Source organism: Poecilia latipinna, unplaced genomic scaffold (genome assembly GCF_001443285.1).
Source record: "Poecilia latipinna isolate Pla-1442-1.1 unplaced genomic scaffold, P_latipinna-1.0 Scaffold494, whole genome shotgun sequence".
Lineage (NCBI taxonomy): Eukaryota > Metazoa > Chordata > Actinopteri > Cyprinodontiformes > Poeciliidae > Poecilia > Poecilia latipinna.
Window position 1 is genome coordinate 256267 of NW_015113110.1, and position 22192 is coordinate 278458.

Here is a 22192-nt window from a genome sequence, read left to right on the forward strand (position 1 = left end):
TTTTAGACTCCTGTTCTTCCAATCTAGAAATGGAATTAGACCAGAGGATACTTAGCAACCCTGAACAGGAGCACTTAGTTTACATAATTTAGATCTACATTAGATTATTTTTCCTTTTTTATTTTGCTCTTTCCTTTGGTTTGTTATTTTGTTTGTATTTCCTTTTAATTCCTGTGAAACACTTTGTATTGCCATGTTGCTGAAAATGTGCTATATAAATAAAATTACCTTTACCTTTTACCTTTTCGTCTTGTCTTTATGGTAGTGATTGTTTTGTTAAGTTTGCAACACATTAATTATAAGTTCTGAAAGGGTTTGAAGTATACCTGCCAAGGCCAGGAGTTAGGATTGGCCACCTCTCCTCCCACAACTCTTTCCTCACCAATACCATCCTTCAGGTACCTGGGCTGGGGTTCAGCCAGAACTGAGCAAAGCAGATATCCAAAGGAAATAGCAATATTACTTTAAAGTCCATATGGGACTTCTGTGGAGAATCTTCAAAATAGGATAGGTGCTACTTACCCAGGGCTGCAAGAGAGGTAAACAAAAGAAACCTGAGCATATCTGCAGTCTCCTTAAACCTGCTGTCCTGGCAACCTCTGTCCAATGCTCTTTTATACCCTCAGGTCAGCTAATACTGATAGCGTTGTGGATTACGTGTCCAATGCCACCCTACATCCACCTGTGCAGATCCCACAGTTATCATCAGAGCAGGAAGGACAGACTACATTTATTCAAAGAATAGTTGTAGTGCTGGGTGTTACAATTTTACTTACTAGGAAATACCGAAGATTCCCTCTGCAATTTTGTGTAAAAATGTATTTTACCTGCACAGCATATGTTTAAGAGTAAGACTAAAGATTAAGTAAAACCTTTTTGACTATTTTGTCCATACTTGTTATTGCAATGGTGGGGAATAGCCCCACACTACCATCACAAACACAAACTAGTTTGGGATCTGTCCCTTGAGTCAGGCAGCCTCCAAAGAAACAACTCCTCCAGAATATCATTGCATTAATCTGAACAGCATCTGGAAAAGTAACTGCTCATGAGAGAAACTTGATCAAAACCTGCTATCAACAGCTTCTGGACATTTCAGGTTTTTAAGGAGCTTTTCAAGAGCCAGGGAACAAAGAAACAAGATGCAACATCCTCTCACTTAGTTCTGTTCCTGGAAACAGCGAGTAAACAAGTATCTCATTAAGGATCAGCTTTATTTGCCAAGTTCATGCGCACAACCAAGGAATTTGACATTGATTCTACTTTGCTCTCAGTTAAGATGACATTTTAAATGTAATCATATAAAAAAAGTCTTGTAAATATGCATATATAAAGAGTATTTTTATAATAGCAAGGTTAAATTTGTTCAAATTCATGTGCACACGGATGTTCTCACAAAACCTGATGTATGGTTATATTTTTTCCAGCTTGAGCCAGTTGTCTGATTTTAGCCTGTCCCATTGATATCACAGTTCTAGTGAGAAATAGTTGTAATGTGGTGGAAACGCATGACCTTTTGATGTACACTCATAAATGAGTAAGCAAAGTAAACAAGTTGTTTTACCTTGCAGGTCAGCAAAGCATATCAGAGGAGCCGTCTTATTGGTCAATCCCAGATAGTGTGGCTGCTGTGCTGGTTCTGGCTCTGGCAGGACAGCTGGTGTTCTTGAAAGCTGAGAGGTATAATAATGAACAAACTAATGATCTGAAAACACCAACAGATTCAGGTGAAACTAGGAGAACCATGAAGCTCCAATCTTAATGTGGATGGGTGTTGTTTTATTTTTCTACTATGATCAAAAGCTTCACAGTTTTGTGGAAAATCCAGTAGTTCTAATAAGCTGATGTTTTTGTGTGAAAACATCATGTTTGACCTGTTAATGTTAAACATATCTGACCCTCATTTATTTATTTATTCTGTCTGATCAAATAACTTTTCCCTGCTTCCGGCTATCCGGTGATGGAGCCAGAGAACCATACATGGTGCTCTCTCTGAGTCAAAATAAAAGCCTCTGCTAATTTATGAAAATATATTATAATTTTCTTTTGCAATTTTTTTTCCTGACTGTAAAAATGAATATCAATATATGCATGTTTTCACTGCAATAAAACTACAAAATAAGATTACTTTAAAAGCTTTACAGATCACAGATAAAAGCTGTAATAGATGTAGAACATTTTATTTTTTAAAAATAACATCTGGAGTCTCAGGGGTTAAGGACTTCCACCAGCATCTGCATCAGAAATGTAGATGGTTTTGAACTTTTCAAGCAGTCTTATGTGCTTCTCCAGTTCAGTCAGTTGCTCCTCCATGTGGACCTTGCGGCCTTTCTGCGATGGGGTGTATAGGATGAAAGGAAGGCCCTGATATTCACGATGCACTTCATGCCATTTCTTTTTCAAGCCCTAACAAGAAGATGCAAACATGGGAACTTGACATAAGACATTATTCTATCTTTACAGTCCTTTGACTTTCTCTGTTTTATTTTATTTACTTCACCAGACGTTTTAGATGTTAGACGTCTGTTGTTAAAGAAAATAAATGAAGCATACCTCCAAGGCAGCATTTCGCTCTTCCTCTGACACTTGTCGTGTGGCCTGCTTCAGCTTTTCAAGTTTCTCCTGGTCATCCCTAACCTGCTGTTCAGCTTCACGGCGCTGCTGCAAGTACTTAGGTATCTCACCATAATCCTGCAGGAACGAAAAAGAAACTTCACATCCACCTATAATTTGCTCAAATGTTCAACAGGGCTCCTATGTGGAAAATGTAGCAGTTAACAGGAATATAAGCTTGGTTTAGCATCGTTGGACTTAGGGAGGTTCTGAATATTATTTCATTTTCAATTCATAAAATTCAACAGGTGCTGTTGATCAGTCACTGAAAGGTTAGGGAGGAGAGAAATAGCACTCATGGCCCAGGACCTGTCAGCATTAGCCACACTTTCCACAGAGTGAAGTGACAGGATGAAGGATAATACCTTTTTCACAATGTATTTGGGGATAAGTCCAGCACTTTGGAGAAGCTGTTTGTGTGCCTGTGCGAAGTCGACACGAGAGGGCTTAGGCTTCACATCAGCTGTCTGTATGACAGCCCTCTTGACTGGATTGGGCGGTACATGAAGAGGTAGCCTTACAGTGGTAGTACTGGTTTTCTGCCCTCCAGTCCCTGTCCCTAAAGAAAAGCATATAACAGGTGGGTTATATTGACAGCACAAAAGCAAATCCTCATGCAGTTGTTTGAGGAACTAACTCTCAGGAGCTTTGGGGCGCTTTGCATTTTTCTTGAGGTAGTTCGACGGAGAAGGCAATTCAAGTTTTGCTGGTCCCATCGTCTTCCAAGCCTGTTTGTTTGACTTCTGCTCAAGCAGAATAGTTGCCATGTGCTTGGGTACATACCTTTAGTGAGATATCACAACATAGAATATCTTCAATAACACTTGAGGAGAGAAACAACAACAAAAAGAAATAAAACAGAATTCTGATTTTAAATGACTAAAAAAAAAAAAAAATTCCCACTTCTGTATTCCAAATTTTGAGGTCAACTGTACGGTTACCACCTTTCATAAATGAAAATAAGAGACGCCCAAGGACCACCAAGGTTCATGTCGCCAATTCTCATGGGATGGTCGTTGCTTAAAGTGAAGTCACTCACAGTGAATAAAGCATTCTGAAATTCTAATTAAGTAAAAGTAGCAATACTTCATCCTCATGTTACTCAATTAAAAGTAAAAATTATGGCTTAGTAAAACTACTCCTAAAAGTTTTTTTTGTTTTGTTTGTTTGTTTGTTTGTTTGTCTTTCAAAAAGTTACTCTAACTACTTACTAACCACCTCTGGTCACACATATAGCCTTAACAAATTGCTAAATAAATGTAACATTTGCTGCCTGTATTATGATTTGAAAGAAAGTCAGATCATCCAACGGTCAAGCTAATAGAAAGAGAATAATCAATAAAAACCGTTTTCCTCAAAAATGTCTGCATTTCTAAATGAAATACGAAAGGTTCCACGAAAGCCTGGTTGCTGTAAGTTCTTAGTGTCTGCAACGTTTCTCCTGATCGGGGTTGTCTGTTATCAGGCAGCCCACCGTGCTGCCCGACAACACCCGACAATTTGGCTGGACTCAATATTTCCAGTGTTTTATTGTGTTCGTTACTGATGCATTCAGTGTTTATGTATGACAGATGTCTATCGGATATTTAGTACGGAACAACTTGCGTCTCGTATCGGTTCGGTACTCCATTGTAAAACATGGGCTAAATTCTTCTTCGTTTTATTTTTTTTTTAGGTGACTTGTTCAACTCACCTTGGTGGTTTTTTTCCGGGGTCCTTTGGGATCCAGTCTTGAACGCTCCCTTTTGCGTTAATCGCTTCAGACATCGCAAAATTGTGAACACACTTCAAAAAAGGTTGAAGCACCTACCTGGCTTGTTGCTAGGTAACTTGCTAACAAGTCTTTAAAATCTTAGTATTATTATGATTCAAACATCTCAAATTCTGTCCAAAACAAAATGTGATTTATTTTATGTTAATATGTAAAATTCTATTATAATTCAAACACCTCAAATTCTGTATAAAGCTAAATAGGATTTATTTCAGCGTAAACACTGTTTGCAAAAGTAGACAATTTTATTTGTCTTTAAAATTACGAAGATTTGTAATCATTTCAATGGATCTGCTGGACGGATTAGAAATTAGGCAGCTGTGAATGCGGGAAGGGTCATATTTTTGGCTGTGAAGTGGTGTGAGTATATGACTTCTGGATGTATTCTCTAAAATGTCAAAACAAAGTAGCTTCTGTTCTCCAGTCTCAGTTTGGGGATTTTGTACATATAAAACACACACACACACACACACACACACACACACACACACACACACACACACACACACACACACACACACACACACACACACATAAAAATAGCTAAATAAAGATCATTTTATGAAATACATGTGTGTTTAGTTTATTTTTTATTTATTTTATTCTTAAAATAAATAAATGTAACAAAAATAAAAATAAATTTTACTCATGAGTTCGATTTATGAATATTTTTTTATTTTATATCAAGTTTCATCAGAGTCAGAGAATTAAGTTGTCGACTTATATTTGTTTTCTTTATTGGACATTGAGTTTCCATAAAAATTTAGACAAGAAAAAGGCCTATAAATAATGAGTTCGGTGAGTTTGGTAATGATTGGTTAAAGTGGCTCAACGTCTCCTTTTTGTTGGCGTCTTGGATGCAACTGATTGTCCTTTTCTCTTTTTTGCCGTTGAAGTCTTGGATTCTGATGGCTTGGTTCTACTCTGTGATCCTGTTGGTTGAAATGAACAAAGACTGAATTTTACAATGAATCAAACATAAAAATGATAAAAAGTGATATGCACTCATGATGCCTGCAAAAGTTCGAATCCTCAACAAACCATAAACTGTAATATCTTCAATGTGCTTTTCATTGCATGCTTGTAAAGTAAAAGGGAGAACAATATAGTTTTTACAAATATAAATGTGAGTTTTGTGTACTATGAGTATGCCCCCAAACAAAATCCAGTACAACCAATTGATTTCAGTGTAGAGCCGGTGTGTATATTTTAAGAATCAATTAGATTAACTTGAGGGCTCCTGCTTACTCTTGAGGAGCTGCAGAAGTTCATTGTTCAGGTGGGGAAATGCATAGACAAGACATTTGTTAATGTAACCCATAAACCTGGCCTTTGTGGATAAATGGCAATGTTGTTCAATTGTTGAAAGCATGCGAAAAATTCCTCTGGTACAGAAAGTTAAACTGAACTTTTTTATTTATTTACCAGACCTGCTGAACATTATGTGGGGTGGGAAACTATTACCCTGAAAGCAATATGCCAAAGGTGGAAAGTAGTGGTGGCAGACAAACATTCTGTTAGGATGTTTTTATTCATCGGAGGAAGGGGAGCAAGTCAGAATGACAGTAAGATATTGAGCTAAATGGAGGATAATCCTGGACACACACACAAAACTAAAAACGTTTTCTAAAAGACTAGAAACTGGGCAGGAGGTTCACCTTTCAGCAGGGGAACCCTAACCATATGGCCAGGGATGCAATGGAAAAGTTTAGATCAGGGGTGATCAAATTCTATTAGAGTAAATTATATAAGCCTCTGTTGTCAACAAAATAAATGGTACCTTTCTTTGGACCTTTTCTTTTAGGGGAAGTTTTTGTTGTTTGCGGTAAAGCCTTCTTCTTTGGTTTTACTGCTTTTTTGACAGTCTCCAGCTCCACCTCCACAGGATAATGATCACTGATGTTTCCAGCCTTGGGGAGTAAAAACATGAAATTATAAATCTTAGCACCTCTTCTGTGCTCTAAACTGTCTGAAAGTGTCAACCATTTCTCTGAGACGCAGTATTGCTAAACAATAACGATGATAATAATAAAGCATACTTCTTCATCTGTCAGCCCAAACTCCACTTGAAAGTTGAAGGACTTTGCAGAGTCAGGAACAATGGCATCCAGCATTTCTTCCCCATACACCACAATCCTATTTGAAGAAGATAGTATCACAATGCATTTTATTGGTGCAGTTTTCAACATACCTGCAAAGTCATTCACACATTTACATTTACATATAATATTACTAGATAGTACTTTTATCAACAGTAGACATGTTTTGCAGTTCATGATTTGTTAGAGGGAATGGAATTCAACCATTCAGATTCAGTCAGGTAAAGAAGAAAGTAGACTATTTTTATGATCTTAGTTTAATACATTTGGGCAGGGTGCAATCCCCGGGTCCGATACTAAATAACAATGAGGGGATCTATAACAAAAATGACTAGATAAAAAAAATATATAAAAATCAAGGTAATTCATGGCAGGTAATTACTGTAACCTACCTGCAAACCTCAACAAGCATAGATAAATTTGGAAATAAGGACATTGAAACATCCTTCTCAAGCAAGATGATTATTTCAAGGAATAAAATGTCAGGAATTTATTTTTATTCAAAGTATGCTAAAAATGTGCACAGTGTGTATTGATGACAAACGGATGTTGTGATGTAAACTCTTTATCTAATTCCAAGACAAAGTCATTTTTATTTTGTCCTGACTCATTAAACCTCAAGCTAAAAGTGACAATCTGCTGTTTTATTAATGTTGTAGAAACAAAGACGGTTGTCCTTGACACCTAACATGTATCTCACCTGTCGTAGGTATTGTCATTATAATTACTAGTCGTGGTGTCAACATCGTCATCTATCAACCAATGGAAGGGATCAGAAGAGATGCGGATTGATTTCTTCTTCTTCTTGGAAAGGTATCGACCATCTGCGTTGAAGTCCCCCAATATCATGATGTTCTGCCAAGGACAAAAAATAAAAGTCAAAACCACACGTTACTGCACACAAGTATTTAGAGTAGTGATGACTGTTAGTGTCTGTAAGCAAAATTGGAATATTGTTTTTTTATCCTGCTCCCCCAAGATTTCCTTCATTGGCAGCCTTCTCAATTACTTTAGTGTTAAAAGACATTAAAAAAGAATGACTTGTAATAACAGAAAAGATCCACAATAAATGGAAGAAATCATGGTGTTACTCAATGAGTGATTCACCAAACACATTATCTAGCATCTCACTCGCATTTTTAACAAGACAGTGACACCTGGAGTTTGAAGAGTTTCTCCTCTGAGTTACAGTGACGAGATGGCTGAAATGATTAACTTCTGGCTGAGTTTTAGCAAAGCTATTAATAAAAGCTCTAATATTACCTTCCAATTTTCAAGCCGCATATCTTTATATAAGATTTAACAACTTACATCGGTTTTCCACTTCCGTCTGACAGCTTTGACCACATCGTAAAGCTCATCAAGTTCCTTTTCTGAGTCTTCTGGCTTGGTGTGGACCGGAATCAGGACCAGGTCTTTTACAACTGAAAGTGGACATAAAAGCAAATAACATAGACCCAAATCCACAGTGCACGTAAACAGATGTGAGCTCAAATAAATCTTTTGGTTTAAAATAAATTAGAGGCCTCAGTTCAGTATTTTTACATATTTCATGTCAAAACGTCTCCTGGGTCACATGATCCTTTTAATCCCCAAATAAAACACAACATTTGACCATACATTCACAGCCGATATATCTATAACAGTTATACATAAAGTATTTACTCTGCAAAAACTGCAACACGTAGCAGGTTGGATGGACAGATGGATGGATGATAATTGAATGCAGTAATATTAGGAATCAAAGTATGTGCAAAACAGTAGATTTCATTCTCTTCATACATACTTATACACATTTGGAAAATAGTTAGTAAAATCTTATATGTTTCCAAACTGTGTAGAAACCCTGTGACCTGATGTTTCATTAATGTGGAACAGCACACACCTGTGGAGGGACAGTGAAAGCGCAGGATGAAGGGCTCTCTTGCGAAGGCATCTTCATCCCCAGCCTGATTATCTTCATACTGATACTGAGCTGTAAGCTTGACCTCATCTGCTCTGAAACACAAACAATAATAACAATAAAAAAAAATTGTTACTGTTTTGTGAACACGATTTTAAACCTTTTTGAGTACATGAGAAGGCAACTTTTTGGAGGGGTTTATAGATTTTTACTGCTCAGAGTGCATCAGAAACTTCATGAAATTGTATTAACTGTGTATAGCATAGATTTAACAGGGTGTCATAAACATCTCTCAAACATTTTGGTCAAGATTTGTCAGATGCACATCCAAAATGAATATCCCAGAGTCCATAACATCCTCGAGGTATTTTATTGGACTGAGGCCTGCTGATTGTGGAAGCCATTGGAGTTTAATGTTGGTGGTATTTTCAAAAAATCAGCTTGAGATGACCTAACCTAAGTGGTATCATTCATTATCCTTCTAGAATTACCCACCAGAAGATTGAAAACTGTGGTCATCAAGGGATGGACATAGTCAGGAAGGTTGGAGGATAACACTCAGTTTATAATATGGGGCCCAGAATTTGCCAGAAAGCAATACCCCACACTACTGCACCAGCAGCAGCAGCTTAAACATTGATACAAGGTGGAATAGATCAATGTTTTCATGTTGTTTTTTACTCCTAATTGTGACCCTTCAATCTTAATGTGCAGCTAAACAAGGGGATGCTTTTTTAAACCTGCTATTATCCAGTGTTGGTGAATCTGTGAGAATTATTGTCTCAGCTTCCTGTAGCTTGTCGGAGTGATAAATGGTGTGGTCTTTTGCCATAGCCCATTTGCTTAAAGGTTTGATGGTTATCTGACCAATTGTTGGTTTTTTATTATCCAAATTTCTTTGGAAAAAAAAAACAAAAAAAAAACATTTTTAAGCCATAAATAAGAGGAGATTTAGTTTCAGATGTTACTTTTTGTCCTATTTATACAAAGGCAAAAATACCTCCTCTGAAAAAGAACAGTGTGGTTTGCTTTTCATGTAAGTTAGATCTTGAGTTTCTAAATCCTCACATCAAGTTGCTTATGTCAGTCATTGCTCAATATAACAAAGCATGACACATTAGTTTAACAGAGATTTGAACGTTTGACTTTTAATTCTATATTATTAGTAGTAATAATATACCTGTAGAAACAAACAAACTGCTCCTTGTAGGTGTTTCTGCCCAGACTGGAGCTGCAGACCATTTCATATGGATGATCACTGATGGAACAAATACAAGACAAGAAGACATTATGATGACTCAGAATGCTTTTATGAACATTATCCATTATCCATTGTGTACACTAAGATATTTCCTACTTTATACTTACGCAGTACAATTGAGTTTTTTAAGCAACATCTCCATGGCTTTGCCGCTTTTATCTACCACCTCGAGTATCACAATTACGCTGTACTGAGAGATTATCTGGGAGAAACACAAACCAGGTAAACAATATATATCTACATTGCATAATGTATCTCATTATTAAATGCTGTAAAAATGAACATAGTTCCATTACCTTAGTGAGGTATTGGGAAACCATTTTGTCTGTGACTTTCTGATGTCCCAAGTTCCTCACATTAAAAGCTGCGACTTTCATTTTGACCTGTTTAGAGAAAAAAAAATACTTAAACGAATAGAGAAATGAAAAAAAAAAATGAAAAGACACAGATGCAAGAGGAATTTGGTGAAATAAGAACATAACCACAGAGAAGCTATGTGGTTAGGCTCAGCTGCGTTGTATAAACGAAATGTTTGTTTCACACGGTCAAAATACCCCAACTAACAGGGTAATGTGAACAGAAAACAACAAAAAAATCCTTATAGTGTTTTTTTGCACTAAATACTAGGTAGGGGCACTTTTTGCATGAAATTCAGCATCAGTTCATCATGGAGATGATTTGTTTGTAGTTTTCTATGATGTTCAGAAATTCCAGGTTAGTATCTGAAAATCTGTAAACAGGAAGAAAAGAACCTAGTGAAAATTGACCATCATTCTTAAACTCCTCAGTGCTTCTACTCTTGCAATCCTTGAAGCCTTTTTATGTATGAGTGAATCGTGGGTCAGAGGTGGCTGGCTTAGCAAACAAACAAACAAACAAACAAAAATATTTTAAACATCTGTACTTGGCAAAAAATAAAAGTAGTCAAAGTCCAAAGGGGAACTTTGAAAATGCTTCAGAAAGCAAAGTGGAAAACACTTACACTAAAAGAAACTTTTAAAAGACAGTTTTAGAGTAGGTCTTCTACATTTTGGCAAAGCATATTTTAACAAGTCAAAGAAATGGGTCATGTACTGGAAATGCTACCAACTGTAGCTGACTGATAACTCTTACGAAGATAAGAAATGTAGTTAAACCGCCAGACATGTTTTGCATGAATGTTTGTTCATGCAGCATTTGGATGTTTCTTTGTTCATTGTGTGGGAGTAAAATCATTACTTCTTCGATAATTGATTGAAGAAGTAATGAATGGAATCACAACACTGTCAAAATGAAACAAACATATGTTTTATTTTATAGATTCTAAACAAACTAACATCACCAAATGACCTTTGCTGACTAATAAAGGAAGGAAAAGATTGTGATCTTAGTAGAAGAAAGTTCTTACCTTTGGAGATAAATCAGATGACTTTGGAAGTGTGTCACAGCGTTATGTGTCTTCAAACAGACGCTTCACTCTGCAGTAACAGAGCAGCTCTGAAAACATACAGGAAGTGTCTCTGTTGCTCACAACCTCAAAGCATGTGAACTTTTGCACGCCCAGCAGCATATATTATCAAATGAAGAACAAGTTTCCTGCTTCTGTGCGGGCATTTAGAGCCATGGCACTTTTCTGTATCACAGATCAGAGGGATCAAAGTTCAACACAGGATGACTGAAGAAATTATTCTGCTTGATTAAATTACACAAAATCCCCGCATTTGGAGTTTGTAAGTTTCCAGGAGGAGCAAAGTTCTTTTCAATGACAATATTTTCCAATCTTCCCTTTGCTACTGGGATTTTCCCATGAGGCTCTGAGGAAAAGTTCCTCATTAGAAGTTCTTTATTTGAAGTTACAGTTTCTTGTGAAAACATGGTTTCTTTCATTTAGTGGTGCTTTAAAAGAGGAATGAGAGAGCAGATAAAAAAAGAGGAAGTGAAGCAGCTGCGGATCCATCAGGACATAAGAGACAACAAACACTTCCTCTTTTCCCCCTTTGTGTAATTTATGTAACCTGAGATGGATCAATTAGAGCACAGGTGTTAGAAATTCATTAATGTTAGAAATTCATTAATGGTAATTCATTACCCACTTTGTTGCTTTCTTCTTCTTTAACATTTTCAGACATTTTGACTTTTCAGAAACTCTTAACATGGAATGTTATTGCAGAAGCTTCCTTTTCAGATAAATAAAATCCCTTAAAAAAAGAAAGAAAAATAATAAATATCCTACAAGTATCTTCTTGCAAGCACTTCTACACCAATAAACATTTAAACTTTTAAAAGGATAAGTATTTTCAAAATGAAACTGTAGAGCTAAAAAGTTGACCACATCCATTTAGCTGATTTCCAGGGATGGCCCTTTATCAGTCCGTTAGACTTCCTGTCTGGGACCAAGAAGAATAACAGGAAGAAATACTGCAGCAAAGAAGCAGATCTTCAACCACTTCTAGCCTGGTGCACAAATTCAGAAAGCATTGCAGTTTTCATTTGCTGCTGAAACTCAATTTAACTAAGAATTCAGTTGCTTAAGTTAAAAGATGACTGAGGAAATTCAGAAAAATTATTTGCATTTGATCCAACAGAAGCATCTTGTTTTTCACATTTTATTTTTAGATTAATAATAAACATAATGAACGCAAATACAAAAGATTTTTAATGTTAACAGTTATTTAATTACATCAAATGTGAAAAACAATCGCATTATCTGAAATCATAAAAGTAAAACATCCAAACTGTTTAGAATTATGTTGCATTCAATGGTGACAAAGAGCAACATTCAGTTGTTAACTTGTATCCGAAACCGATTAAAGCAGCTTAAGCCTAAATTTGGCAGTCTGAGAACAGAGGGATCTGTTCACAGCCTGAGATAAGAAGCTGAATTATCAGGAAACTAATGCAAAATGAACTGTACATGCATGAATATTTCTTTTCAACTCAGGGCTTATTTGGATGAATAAGTCAACAGTGACTGTTAATAGAGGCTTTGCAGAAAGGTGATGTCACCTGTGGGTTGATGATTTATTGGCGATAAAGGTGGAATGTTTAAAAACAGAGTCACATGGAGAGGAAGAGCAGAATATTTTTACAACTAAAGTTTCATTTGGACCAGCTTTCAGGAGGAAGTGGTGTGAGTTGGTGAAACTAAAATACTGAGGTTGGAGTGAATGTTACAAAAACAAATTCTAAACCATGGTTGAATGTTTTAACAAAAAAAGAACAACCATTTATTCTTCAATCTTTCTCGTGTTGAAACATTTTTCATGTCTTAGGAGACATCCAGGAGTCAAAAACAGATCCGATTGCGCTCAGTCACTCTGGGACTGACAGTTTGTTGTCAATCCAAATGTCCAGCATGTTTGTTAATCATTTTCTTAAAGCTGCACTCTTTGCTGTAAGGTTGTCACTGCTCATTCTGCTGAGTGTCTGTAATGGTGGAAACGGCGCCCTGGCCTTTGCTGACATCGCTAATACACGCCCATTGACCGTCCACGGACTCCTTCCACAGCGTCACCTACAGGCACAAGAAGGCACACAAATCTTTATCTTCAGCTTTTAGATCTCAAGCACATTTATATTTCTACTTATCAAGACTCTTAAGAACGTGATGATATATTTCACCTTGTTGTCTCCACCAGAAACTGCCAGTATATTTCCGGTGATGGACCAGCTGACGTGCCAAACCACATCGTTGAACTTGTGGAGCAGTTTGACCGTCCAGGTGTTGCCAGCAGGGTCGTCACACGTCCAGATAAACACACGGCCGTCCTGGAAGTGACATAAAGAAACAGATGTTTACATTTACAGGATTAAACTTCAATAATTATTTTTAACTTATTCAAAATGTATCTACAGCAATGAAACTCATTCATTAGATCACACTCTATTAGCAGATATACTTAATTAGTTCGGCCATGAAAAGAAAAACCTTAATAAAAGAACTTTTTTTTTTTTTATTTACCACCAACCAACTATAAAACATTATAGTTTTATGGCTCCACCTAGTGGTACAAGTAAAGAATTGAGTGCAAAGCAAAGTACTACATTCTCTTTAGTGTTTTATAAGGGATAAAAGAAACAATAACTATGTCTTAGAAAATGAGTCTAGTAAACCCACAGGGATTTACACCTTAAAACTTTACCTGGGAGCAGCTAGCAATGGTGCTGGTGGGAAGACCAATGGAAGGAGCCCAGCCAACGTCTCTCACCCAATCACTGTGCGCCTCCAGCTTCTGGTCCTCCTTCCACTGACCGTCCTCCTCTCTGCAGAGAGGAAGCAACACTTAAAGCATAACATACTGGGTTTTTAAGTGGTTGCACAAATAAATGCTCGACTAAAAAAAATAATTGCTGTTCACATAAGAATTTCCAGTTATTAGTTATCCACCTTATAAAGATGTTGAAAGTCTACTAGCAGGACATATATTTGGAAAATATTAAAGGAAGTTTAATAATGAAACAAAAAAAAAAATGCTTAGACATTTAAATTAACCAAATATGACGTTCCTGCACTCTTTGTCTTGCAGAAAGACAGACTAGCATGTAAAAAAAATCATAAATACGCAGAAACAAAATTATTCAAACGCTTAGCATGGATCTTAAAAAAAGCTTATAATCACTATTTTGAGCAAAACTATCTACCTAACTAAGAATTATACAAAAAGCATCATCACTACAGATATGTTGGACAACAGAGACTCACTTCCAGAGTTTAACCAGGTTGTCACAGCCTCCCGAGACGAAACGTTTGACATAGTTTGGTTTCTGTCCAGATGGTTGATCGATCAGACTGCCTGGGACTACAGCAGGAGCCCAACTCACAGCATTACAGCCAATCTGCAGCAAAAATACAGCTTAGATTTACACTAAACCCACTCCTCAAAATGAACAGCAAAGAAAAATAAACAAAACAATGACAGGAATCACAATCTACTTCTACTACTTGACTCACAGTGTGTGCATTGCTAATCTTCTTGACATCCCACTGCTGATCTCCAGTAAATGTGAGTAGAGAAATCGCCCCGTCTGAGCTTCCACAGGCCAGAATTAAACCAAATTCATACGGACCCCAGCAAACCGAGTTCACTGTGGACACAGAGGGATGGAGAAAAGAACAAGATCAACGTCTTCACAGAATGTTGAAAATTATCTCAGAATCAATTCATCATTAGATGATTGATGTCTGTCATGAAATATGAACGCAGGTTGCTCTAAAGGGACAGGAAATACTCCTAAGTACAAACTGTACAATCCCCATAAATGAGATGTTTTAGTTTCTAAGCCATGTGACCAATAAAATAAGCAATGAATGCTTAAAAAAAGTGGGAAGATGCTGAAATTCATTTAATAGCACCATACAAAAAAATAAACAGTTTATTGATAATACAAAATGGAAACTGTTTATTATTTTATAATAAAAAGGAAGATGGATTTGGCACACACTAAAACTTTTACAGTTTTACATAGTGCTACTGATTATTTTGAACATGCACTAGATATATGGCTGAACTTCAATTTATTAACTACCTTGCTGATGAGTTTGCTATTCATTAAGGGAAACAAATGGTCAGCAGTTGAAATATTAACAGCCAGAAAAGGCTTGGTTTTCTTCTCCACAGAGTCAGCAGCTAAGCAGAAGGAAGAGGAAAATAGATTCAAGGCCATCTACCAACCTGAAGATTCATGTCCGGTGTACTCGTACATCTTGTCCCAGGCTCCATTCTCCTCCTTCCAGATGATGACTTTTCGGTCGTAAGAACAAGAAGCCAGAATGTTGCCAAACATCGGGTGAGCCCACGCTACTTGCCACACGGGGCCTTCGTGTCTAAAAAGAACAATTATTGGAATTCAACATAAGAAATGGCTTCAATTCCACTTATGTACAATGAATACAATAAGTGAATATAACCTCCAAAGAGACAAAAAACAACATGGCATAAAAGAAAATAATAAATTGTGACCAGAGGAACAGTGGAAAATATTGCTTGTTATTTACTTTTGGATCTTGACAGTATGTAATAGTTTTTCTTGTTGTTGATTTAGTCCTCCTGGTTCTGTTTCTTACCCCCTGAGATCTGCCACCAGAATCTGTCCTCCATTCCTGACATCAAATATCTTGACGGTGCGGTCAGAGGAGCAGGTGGCAAGCCGAGTCCCATAGTAATCCATCTGGGCATCGTGCTGAAACAAACACAACCAGGAATGCTCCACTATTTCATGATTGGTTACCAGTGACAAGCTGAAAAACTCAAAACATGAATCTGAAGTAGCAGCTTTTACCAGAACCAAATTTCAGATTCTGGGATTTTCAAAGACAATTTTGTATCTTTAGAGGCTAATTATACAAACCAAAACATTAATTAGTCTGTTTTAAAACAGACTCACTTGTACACCACTTTGCAAGACAATTTTATTTGCATAGCACATTTCAGAAAGAGCTAGTAAAAGATAATTAGAAAAAAAAAAAAAACAAAGAAAAGAACAAGGAAGCAAAACATTATGTTACTATAATCATTTAGTTGGTATTTAGTTATTAAGTAATTATTTAATTTTCCTTTTGTACTATTGCACTACTTTTTTAAATTTAAATTGAATTAAATTAAATAAGACATGGGCCTTTGCATACTAGTACAGAGGTATTGCAAGAGCTACCCATTACTCTTGATGAACGTTATTTTGACAGTCAAGCTGACTTCTAAATGTAGCTGATGCACATTTTCTTAAGTGAATGTATTCAAATTAAACTACATCTACAAACAATGCTGTGAATATTACAATTATAACAATCACTGTGTTTTTGCTACGTGTCTATTTAAAATAAAAAGTAATAAAAAGTCTGTATTTTTCGTATAGAAATTAACTCCAGTTCCATGTTTCCCAAATAAACATGGCTGTAAAAACACAATAAGAGGAACCATACAGTAATGTGCTTCTAATAAATGTTTACAGTAAACAAACGTTCATGATTACTGTTAGATACTTTCCTGATTACAAAGTGCATCTCCCAAGTATTTTATAGGTGATAAAAACAGATAAAAGAAATGTATGTTGTCCAAAAACATACAACAACGTTTCAATAAAGATAATCCTTAGCACTAGCGCCTTATGTTAGCTTCGAGCAACAATGGCATATTACAAGAATGAAAAAATAAATAAATAAATACTCACAATCATGTCCTCATGCGAGGTGTCCACTGTGTTAATAACAGAAACCTTTAAATCACAAAAAGATCATAATTAAATACAAATCAGAGAAATTAGCCTCCTGTCATTAGCCAATGTGCTAACGAATTGCAAAAACGAGAACGTCAGTACTTATTAATGATAAGTATCATTGTTGTCCTGAAGCAGCTTGACCAGCAGCTAAGTTTATAAGTACTGAAACTCACCATGACTGTTATTTAGTCCTCCTAAAAATATTTACTCAAGTATATGTGAAATTAATTCTCCAGGTTCACCAAACAGTCCGACGTGGCAACAAGTACAGAAACCGCTTCCACCGAGTCCCACCTTCCTTCCTACCGGGAGGAACAAAGAATGACGGAGAACGGTTCCACCTAACAAGACATCACAGAGCTTCAGGCGATTTTCTTAAAAGTGTGTCAGAACAGCGTGTGTGTGTGTGTTTGGGGCTAAATAGAGGTTTTGCTCAGTTTGCTTAATTATAATTTGTAAATGAGGAGGGGCTGGTTGACCTTTGGAAACATTTATTAATATCTTTAAAATGATTCACAAACACTGGAGATAGGCATCAGCACCACTCCCAACCCCAGAGGGTTATCCCTCTGGGGTTGGATGGATGGATGGATGGATGGATGGATGGATGGATGGATGGATGGATGGATGGATGGATGGATGGATGATTCACAAACAAATTTTTGCTGCACAAAAGTTTGACACCAATTTTCTTCTCTCAAGTCCCAGAAGCAGGTTGAAACAAAAGTGTCTTCAGTAGATTATCCAGAGTCTCTGATTATTTATGCTTACTAACAAGCTCTGAGTTTTAATGATGAACTGTGTTTAATTCATGCTTTCTGAAGAGTCACCTGTTTATTGAAACTGGCATTTTACACTAGGTGCTTGCAGGGTTTGCCCAAGGTAATAATTAGTGACGTACCTCGATCCGAAGCCTCAACAAGTAAGCTGGAGAAAGGTTTTAAGATGTACGCCTCGTTATGTCTTGGTAACTCAAAGTGGAAGAAAGAGAGCCGAATTTCGCTCATGAGGTCAGCGCTGTACGTGCAAAGAGCCAATAAGAAGCTGCCTTTTAGGAAAAGGTCACCTTCCTCTGCTGAGAGAGAAATACAATTTTATTACTTAGAGATTTGTATCTGTGGAGTCAGACGCTCCAGCTTTAAAGCAGAGCAGAAATATCTGAGTGTTTTTAGCTACAGGCAGATGATGAAAAGGACCCAAATATCTCTACCTCATCTGGAAACTGCAGACCTTAAAACTACAGGTTATTTTCTCTTTTACTTAGTGGGAGACTGAGGGGGAATGGGAATACGACAGCTTGACGTTTGCCCTGTTTGCTATAGATATCACAAATAAATAAATAAAAAAAAAATATATAAAGTCTCTGGAAACAATATAGTCTTGCAAAAATTGCTAGTTGACACCAAATCATCAGACTGAAGACTTTTGTCATTATGTTTAAAGAAAAAATAGAAACAATACATCATGCAAATGGAAATTGAGCTTGTTTTAATTTATCACGTGATTAATTGATTTATTGCTTATTGTGACTGGCTTGTCTCTAGCATTATATCTTTTCATTTATTCAGTTATCAATGTTTTATTTCCTGTTAGGACCAGAAGAAGATGAATCTTCCCTCCGGTCCTGCCCTGAGCATCTTCCTTCTTCTTGGCTGGGTTTTTATTTTCCATCTCCACAACGTAGAGTCTGCTGAAAATAATTCATCTCAAAGCTCTGTTTTTGTTTCTCCTTTCTGTTTGTCTGAGCAGTGGGAGACTTTCATCATATGTTCCACAGCAGCTTGATGCAATTAGACTCCGGTACCATCAGTAATGAGGCACATGGGTCGGCGTCATGTCATTATATTACTCGCTCATCTGAGGCGCCGCTGATGGGGGAGGTTTGAGATCAAAACAGCCTAAAAACGGCCTCACCTGTTCACAGTTGGAGTTGCTCCATCACACTGAGCTGGAGCAACAAATTCTCTGGAAGAGAGAATTTACGACCAGGAATTAACTCTGCTGTCCTCATGTGAAGCTGCTTTCAGCCCGAGCTGAACCGCTAAGCTACATCTGAGTCCATCCTATAGTTCCCTTGTTCCATCCTGGTTCCCTTCATTAGGTTTCCCTCGATCCATCCTGGTTTCCTTCATCCATCCTGATTCCCTTCATCCTGGTTCCATTGATCCGTCCTGGTTCCCTTCAGCTCCTGGGAGTTACATGACCATTTTTGATTTCTTTACAGGGACGTTCTCACAAACTGTCTGTCTGTTAAAATAAAAATTAATAAAACCAAAAAAATCCTAGAAAATTATCTCTGAATGTGGAGGTTGGACATAAAGATTTCTTTGAGATAAGACAGAAAAAAGGACATTGGGCACAATGCTATCAGTGATGTTATCTGTAATGTTTTACGTCGTCCAGGATCTTTAACATTGTCCCCAATTTTTCATTTTATCTCCAATTAACATTGTCCTTAATGTTTAATGATGTCGCTGATGTTTAATCATGTCTTGGATGTTTAATGTTATCTCCAAAGTTTAACGTAATAGGAAACTTTTCTTGAGATAACACTTGACATCGGGGACAATGTTAAACATCCCAGATACGATAAAGATTGGCAATAATGTTAAACATCAAGGATACATCAAGGATAATAGAGATAAAAAAAATAACACCCTTAAACAGATACAGATACAGATACTAGTATGAAAAAATACTTTAGTAAAAGTTTAGGTTTTGCTCAGGTAAAAAAAATACAAGTTTTGAAATAAATAAAAAGTAATTTTTACCTCCAGGAATACAAAATGACTTTTGATAAGTCTAAAACTTGTGTTCTTGTCATAAAAAATACATTATTTGTTTTCTTTTGCTCACAATATGCTCTGTGTTGGTATAGAAATAAAACTAAAAACTGATACTGTATAGTTTTTCTTCAAATCAAATCTCAGTCAGGTCAGGACAATTTAGATTGCACAAAACACAGCAAATTTGTCATTAATTTTTCTTTGAGCCAACAACGTGGAAGGACACTTTTGCTCCGATTTGATATGACTCAACGTCATTGTTTTCTTTTATAATAGAAGTAGAAAGATGTGAAAATGTGAGAAGAAAGCACAGGAGTTTCTCTTAAAATGTTATGAGTAAAAGTAAAAAGTCGCCAGAAAGATGAACACATAAGTGAAGTACAAATACCTGAAAAATCTATTCAAGTACAGTAACTACGTACTTTTACTTTTTTTAATTTACAACTCTTCCATTCTTGCACGACACTTAGGTGCGATACATTTTATGTCCACATGGGGGCGACATAAACCACTACACTCTGATTTAACGTCTATTTTTATCTTTACCCACTAGGTGTCAGGTTCCACCGACCGTTTGCTCTCCCTTCAGCCCACCAGCCTCGCCATGTTGTCAGGGTAAATCTTTTGCTCCACTTTCACCGCTTTGCCACAGATCATAAGTTTCATAGCTACGGTGTCAGCGGTTAGACTACCACCATGTCGAGTGTTTCGTACCACATCTCCAGCTTGTTGGAGAAAATGACATCAACTGACAAAGATTTCAGGTAAAGTAAGAGTTTGTCAGCAGCCTCTGAAAGTGACATGACACATTTAGTCTGACTGATGTCATGGGAATGCCAGTGTGGGTCCTCTTTCCAAAGTAAAACCTATTTGTTTGTGAATTTTTTCCCCCTATTTACTGACTCTATAAGTTGCTCACACAACTCATTATTTACCAAGTCTCCTAATGCCGTTAGTCAACTAAATATAAGGGGGAAAAACTTAAGGTTTTCAAGAAATTTATAAAAAAGTTAAATCAAATACATAAAATACAGAACTATTGTGGTGGATATTTAATGATCAAAAATAAAGGCTTTACTCGTCTGTTATTGGTAAACTTGAGATGTTTTCTTTCAACTTAATTGAAAGCAAACACGGAACAAAACATGTTCCATGTTTGCTTTAAATGGAAAGCAATGGAACAAAGCATTTCTAATAGAACATTATGGAATAAAACATTTCTAATAATTGATAACTTGTTAATATTCCTTCAAATGTGTTTGAGTCCTCTCTAAATACATCATATGGATGAATGAATGAATGTATCTTAGTCGGTTTACTCTCACTGGCTTTTCACTTTATAATTCTTTCAGTAAAATTTACATCTTAACCCGACAATCTCACTTTTTGAACCTGTGTTTGAGTTTGTATTTGCTCTATGACATGTTTGTGCATCCAGGTTTATGGCCACAAATGACCTGATGTTGGAACTGCAGAAAGACAGCATTAAGCTGGATGAGGACAGTGAGAGAAAGGTGGTAAACATGCTGCTCAGACTGCTGGAGGACAAAAACGGAGAGGTGCAAAACCTGGCTGTAAAATGGTAAAACCTACAACAGACGCATTCCTCAAACGGTGTGGAATATGTCGAGAAATCATTCACTTAAACATAAACCAGTGTTTTCATACATCAGTTGTATGAAATTCATTCACTATTTACTTACTGATGAAAAATGTCCGTCTACTATTATGACTTCTTTTAGATGAATGTTTTAATTTTATTTACATTTTAATTGACTTGTACCAGAAGTAAAAAATCAAATGACACCCAAAAACTGTTTATCTGGGATAGACAAACGTGTTTACTGGAAGTCTCTTTTAATTTCAATGGAACGATGAAATAAGATATAAATGTATATGTCTGCATTAAAAACAAACTTTTGTGAAGACATAAACTGAGATACAATATTCTGGATTTTTAGTTTGGCCCCTCTGGTGAGTAAAGTGAAGGAGCCTCAGGTGGAGGTGATGGTGGACATCCTATGTACCAACATGACGTCAGATAAGGAGCAGCTGAGAGACATTTCCAGCATGGGACTGAAGGCCGTGATCGCTGAGCTGCCACTGTCTGCCTCAGGTGAAGGCTGGTTGTTGCTTCAGCTCTGTCCTGCATGCCAGAAGAGTCAATAAAGAGTTAAATTTTGGATGAATGTCCATAAGATTTGTGTTTTGAGCTTAGGAATGATACCTCCTCCTAAATTTCCCCGTGATGTTGGCAGGTTTGAGTCTCACAGCCAGCGTGTGTAAGAAGATTACCTCTCAGCTGATTGGTGCCCTTGGGAAACAAGAAGACGTGTCCGTTCAGTTAGAGGCTCTGGACATTCTGTCTGACATGTTAGGAAGGTAAATATAAGTCTCTTTTAAAAAATCTCATGAGGTGTTAATCAAATAAATGAGGTAGTATGTAAAAAAGTTATTGAAAGTATGTTGCAACTAGACCTGTCACGATAACAAATTTTGCTGAGCGATTAATTGTCTAAAAAATTATTGCGATAAACGATAATATTGTTTCAAGACCTTTTGACA

General features: G+C 36.7%; 5 protein-coding genes across 5 annotated transcripts in view; 1 reads left to right on the plus strand and 4 right to left on the minus strand.

Moving 5' to 3' along the window:
• Window positions 1-633, minus strand: part of LOC106952143 (elastase-1-like) — a 7027-nt gene extending 6394 nt beyond the window's left edge. The window contains exons 1-2 of the mRNA XM_015040073.1: window positions 523-633; window positions 327-424 (exon numbers count right to left, since the gene is read on the minus strand). Of these exons, the coding sequence (XP_014895559.1) occupies window positions 327-424; window positions 523-562 (138 nt within the window). The 5' untranslated portion in view covers window positions 563-633. The remainder of the gene's footprint in view (window positions 1-326; window positions 425-522) is intronic.
• A 1526-nt stretch (window positions 634-2159) lies between these two features.
• On the minus strand, window positions 2160-4446 carry LOC106952130 (enkurin-like). Its single transcript, XM_015040055.1, has 5 exons — window positions 4307-4446; window positions 3251-3396; window positions 2979-3172; window positions 2554-2691; window positions 2160-2406 (listed from the first exon to the last, which is right to left on the minus strand). The coding sequence occupies exons 1-5, from the start codon at window positions 4378-4380 to the stop codon at window positions 2215-2217; spliced, it is 744 nt and encodes a 247-aa protein (XP_014895541.1). The 5' UTR covers window positions 4381-4446; the 3' UTR covers window positions 2160-2214.
• A 591-nt stretch (window positions 4447-5037) lies between these two features.
• On the minus strand, window positions 5038-11628 carry LOC106952146 (deoxyribonuclease-1-like). Its single transcript, XM_015040077.1, has 10 exons — window positions 11035-11628; window positions 9944-10030; window positions 9755-9849; window positions 9567-9644; window positions 8369-8481; window positions 7795-7907; window positions 7184-7338; window positions 6424-6520; window positions 6165-6294; window positions 5038-5316 (listed from the first exon to the last, which is right to left on the minus strand). The coding sequence occupies exons 2-10, from the start codon at window positions 10022-10024 to the stop codon at window positions 5213-5215; spliced, it is 966 nt and encodes a 321-aa protein (XP_014895563.1). The 5' UTR covers window positions 10025-10030; window positions 11035-11628; the 3' UTR covers window positions 5038-5212.
• Window positions 11629-12258: 630 nt separating this feature from the next.
• On the minus strand, window positions 12259-17155 carry sec13 (SEC13 homolog, nuclear pore and COPII coat complex component). The gene is made up of 9 exons (XM_015040078.1): window positions 17015-17155; window positions 16794-16838; window positions 15691-15806; window positions 15299-15450; window positions 14578-14711; window positions 14329-14462; window positions 13769-13889; window positions 13248-13394; window positions 12259-13140 (listed from the first exon to the last, which is right to left on the minus strand). The coding sequence occupies exons 1-9, from the start codon at window positions 17015-17017 to the stop codon at window positions 13030-13032; spliced, it is 963 nt and encodes a 320-aa protein (XP_014895564.1). The 5' UTR covers window positions 17018-17155; the 3' UTR covers window positions 12259-13029.
• A 3019-nt stretch (window positions 17156-20174) lies between these two features.
• The window catches only part of cand2 (cullin-associated and neddylation-dissociated 2 (putative)), a 21413-nt gene continuing 19395 nt past the window's right edge, over window positions 20175-22192 (plus strand). Inside the window, exons 1-4 of the mRNA XM_015040079.1 lie at window positions 20175-20391; window positions 21066-21209; window positions 21589-21743; window positions 21886-22009. Of these exons, the coding sequence (XP_014895565.1) occupies window positions 20324-20391; window positions 21066-21209; window positions 21589-21743; window positions 21886-22009 (491 nt within the window). The 5' untranslated portion in view covers window positions 20175-20323. The remainder of the gene's footprint in view (window positions 20392-21065; window positions 21210-21588; window positions 21744-21885; window positions 22010-22192) is intronic.

Excerpts from the sequence above, each read along its gene's own strand:
- LOC106952130 (XM_015040055.1), bottom strand. The coding sequence starts at position 4,380 with ATGTCTGAAGCGATTAACGCAAAAGGGAGCGTTCAAGACTGGATCCCA. Across the intron at positions 2,692-2,978 it reads CCAAATACATTGTGAAAAAG|GATTATGGTGAGATACCTAA; the intron begins GTATTATCCTTC and ends TCGTTCCTGCAG. Across the intron at positions 2,407-2,553 it reads AGCGAAATGCTGCCTTGGAG|GGCTTGAAAAAGAAATGGCA; the intron begins GTATGCTTCATT and ends TCTTCTTGTTAG.
- LOC106952146 (XM_015040077.1), bottom strand. The coding sequence starts at position 10,024 with ATGAAAGTCGCAGCTTTTAATGTGAGGAACTTGGGACATCAGAAAGTC. Across the intron at positions 7,908-8,368 it reads CTTTCACTGTCCCTCCACAG|TTGTAAAAGACCTGGTCCTG; the intron begins GTGTGTGCTGTT and ends GTCCACTTTCAG. Across the intron at positions 6,295-6,423 it reads TTGGGCTGACAGATGAAGAA|GCTGGAAACATCAGTGATCA; the intron begins GTATGCTTTATT and ends TTACTCCCCAAG.
- sec13 (XM_015040078.1), bottom strand. Across the intron at positions 15,807-16,793 it reads CCTCGCATGAGGACATGATT|CACGATGCCCAGATGGATTA; the intron begins GTGAGTATTTAT and ends TGTTTGTTTCAG. Across the intron at positions 13,395-13,768 it reads CCATTGCTAGCTGCTCCCAG|GACGGCCGTGTGTTTATCTG; the intron begins GTAAAGTTTTAA and ends TGTCACTTCCAG.